Source organism: Oryzias latipes, chromosome 5, assembly GCF_053564925.1.
Source record: "Oryzias latipes strain Hd-rR chromosome 5, Olatipes_Hd-rR_3.1".
In the NCBI taxonomy this organism is placed as follows: domain Eukaryota; kingdom Metazoa; phylum Chordata; class Actinopteri; order Beloniformes; family Adrianichthyidae; genus Oryzias; species Oryzias latipes.
In genome coordinates, this window is record NC_136241.1 from 16,157,037 (window position 1) to 16,160,197 (window position 3,161).

Below are 3,161 nucleotides of genomic sequence, written 5' to 3' on the forward strand. Positions count from 1 at the left end.
GGTGTCAGACCGTGGAATGAGTGAACAAAACAATGAAGGTCAGAGACGCTAGTCTTTCTGCGTTCGGCGAATTTTTGCACCACATCTCTCGGCGCACAATGGGTCTCTCCTCTTAACGTCTTGAAACAACAATGAACACACATCAGACAGTTTTTAAATGTTCTAACTTTTATTACATCTTTTAGAAAAAAACAGCTGCAACTTCCAGCTTTCTCTGCCACAATTATCACAAAAATGCATGTGAGATTGCGGAGGGGCTGTAGATCAATACAGACTATGAGTTTCTCCTTTTTCAAAAAAAATGTTTGGATGCTGGTGTGCCACAGGATTTTTGTCAAGGTTAAAGTGTGCCGTGGCTCAAAAAAGGTTGAAAAACACTGCTCTAACACATCATGGCAGTGATTCATTTACAGGTGAGTGTGGAAGATGGATATGAGATAAGTCTGTCTCTTGTACTTTGACCTAATAAGTAGAAAGTTTAAGGGGCATCTTTTTGTACACACACACACACCGGTTGCACATTTCTAAGTTTAAATGTTAACTTTTAACCGCGTTTCGCTGTGGTTCTTCTCTGCATTCACTTCGAGTCACTAATCTTGGTTGGAAGCACGTCTCTTTACGGACATAATTTACACCTGTTGGACCGTAAGGGAGTTTACTTCTCAGTTTTCAAACTGCATGTTGGCTGTGAGGCGTTCATATGTTTCTGTCAGATGAATGAATTGCTTTTAGTTGTGCTTCGTGGTTCACGTGTAGGCCTGTGTTGACGTTAGGCTAGCTAGCTCGTTCATTCTTGTGGTGCCTTTTAAACTATTTTTCAGCCGCTAAACTAACAGCCTTTCTGTTGTTTTCAGACGTGATAACGAACGGTAATGCTAACACTGGAGTGGGCACCGGAAGTACTTTAGCTAACAGTGGGTAGTAAATAGCTGCAAAAAAAATTACATGCACTTTCTGAAAAACAGCAGAATACTTTCTGTTAGTTTATTTATTTATCTTTTGAAAGAATAATGGGTATATTAACCTGTCTTGTTTTTTTAATTAAGAAATTAAAGATAAATGCTTGTAAAATAAAATAAATAAATAAAAATCTGCAAATTTAAAGGGCTGCTGTAAATTATGCTACAGTATGTAACATAATTTGAAAAATCGCTTTTTATTTTTAAACAAATGATCTTTCGGGTTTTATATGAGTATGAATATTATGAACGAAAAAAATAGGAAATGTTCTGCACGTATTTTCAATACTATAAAATTCACATTTAGCCGAAATTCAGACTTGTTTCTTTATTAAATGAAGTTAAAATTAGGTAAATATTTCTTCAATGACTTAATTTTGGTAGTTTTTTCAATCAGAAAGTTGACAGTAACATGTGCTGCATTAACATGAAACTGTTTTCAAATATTTTTCTGCAGCTTTCCTGATCATGTTGCTGCTGATTCGACGGTATCAACCAAAGGACAAGGACGTAGTGTTGACCTTGTTCAGCGATGGCATACGAGAGCATATCCATCCATGTTTCCAAAATGCCATGACCAGCCCTCTGTACATATTCATCAGCCTAACTCTGTGTGTTGTGGGTTACCTCGTCGGCTCTTTGTTCGTGGCAGTGCTGTTTCCAGCAGCGTGGGCAACTCTCATCTACTACTGCAGCTACAAACTGTTTGACGACTACGTCCAGGAAAGACTTCGGACAGATATGCAAGACATCATTGGGAACTACCTAAGCAGGCCAGGTGACTGTTTCTGGGTTGCTGAGGCCGAACAGGATGGGAAGACCCAGATTCTTGGCATTGTGGCTGTAATGGCCAAGCAGAGCGGAAAAGAAAAAGTAGGGGAATTATTTAGAATGATAATTTCACCAAAGTGCAGACGCATGGGCCTGGGCAAGAAGATGACTCAGACTGTGATTGACTTTTGCAAGGATCAAGGCTTTTCTAAAGTGGTTTTGGAAACAACCTCCACCCAGATGGCTGCTGTCGCCCTGTACAAAAAATTGGGCTTCAAACTCATGTTAACACATAGAGACACACATGCTGCTCCCTGGATTTTTTTGCTGACTAGAGTCACAATTTTAAAAATGGAAAAAACTTTGTAAGTCTATATAAGTACATAAAATGTATATTTTTAGAGTCTTTGAGCGTTTGTCACAGCAAAGGAAATGTAATACATTGGATATTCCTCTATATTGAATATTGTGGTGACACATAGATGCTCCAGATTATTTTTACTCTTTGTACAAATAAATTCTAATCTGATTTCCATGTTTAACACTTTTTAAAAATAGAAGACACTTAACTTTATGATCCATTTCGTTCTGACTTTGGTAGCACAGCTAGTTATAAAATAACATTTACTTACGTATATAATTTGAGATTCTGTCATGCTTTTGTCTTACTAAATAAATATGCCCTAATTCTGTGGTGTTTCTATGTTTTCTGATATGTTCATGTAATATATTTCAGATTCTTTGCAATCCACCAAAGTTTTTTTTTCTGAAGCATTTTCATTTGCAACTGTTTAGCTTTACAGTAGTCATATTTTATGGTGTGGTGGTTTACCATCCAGACCAATATTTAAGTATATACAGCTGAGCTGCACTGCAGAATTTCCTACCATCCTTGGTTGTCCACCAATGGGCAGCATTGTGCTTACATTTTTCCAGAAGCCCAGCAGGAGAACTGGTTGATCTTAGTCGTCAATGGGTTCTTGTTGCATTCTTAAAATATTCTGTTGACTGGTGTTTACTCGGTCAACCTTAATATTTAGAAATCGAAATAAGCACGTTCAGAGTAAAATTGGTTCCAACCACCTGCCAATCAAAAAGCACGCTCCTTATTATGCATACATTTGAGCACCAACAAAACAAAACACCCTCATGCAGAGTAAGATTACAAAAAACGGAACTTATTTACAGCTTGATTGCATTTCTTTTTAACAGAAACCTAATTATTTTCAAAAAAGAACTCTACAAAAAAAGAGAGCACATTTGTTTGTAATTTTTTTTTTCAAGATGTGAAGTAATAAATATTTTAAAAGCGTTTCACTCATAGCAGGTTTTGTAGATTAAACAAAGTAAGTAGTTCTCCTTAAACACATTTAAATTATTACCCCCGGGTCTTTCTTTGATTGTTCTCATGTGTAAATATTAGAAAACATG

The 3,161-nt window shown here is 36.7% G+C and overlaps 1 protein-coding gene across 2 annotated transcripts; it reads left to right on the plus strand.

Annotated features, from left to right (window-relative positions):
* The first annotated feature begins 286 nt into the window (after positions 1 to 286).
* LOC101173383 (N-acetyltransferase 8-like) lies at positions 287 to 2,422 on the plus strand. Of its 2 annotated transcripts, none has more exons than XM_078947232.1 (2): positions 287 to 413; positions 1,417 to 2,422. In XM_078947232.1, exons 1-2 carry the CDS (start codon positions 302 to 304, stop codon positions 2,097 to 2,099), a joined length of 795 nt encoding a protein of 264 aa, XP_078803358.1. In that variant the 5' UTR covers positions 287 to 301; the 3' UTR covers positions 2,100 to 2,422. The 2 variants fall into 2 exon arrangements, with proteins under 2 accessions (XP_078803358.1, XP_004068851.2); XM_004068803.5 differs by lacking the exon at positions 287 to 413 and adding an exon at positions 453 to 645.
* Positions 2,423 to 3,161: the final 739 nt, after the last annotated feature.

Bases quoted from the DNA above. Each gene is read 5' to 3' on its own strand.
- LOC101173383 (XM_078947232.1), top strand. From the start codon at position 302: ATGTTTGGATGCTGGTGTGCCACAGGATTTTTGTCAAGGTTAAAGTGT. The intron at 414-1,416 runs GTGAGTGTGGAA...ATTTTTCTGCAG, and splicing joins TGGCAGTGATTCATTTACAG to CTTTCCTGATCATGTTGCTG.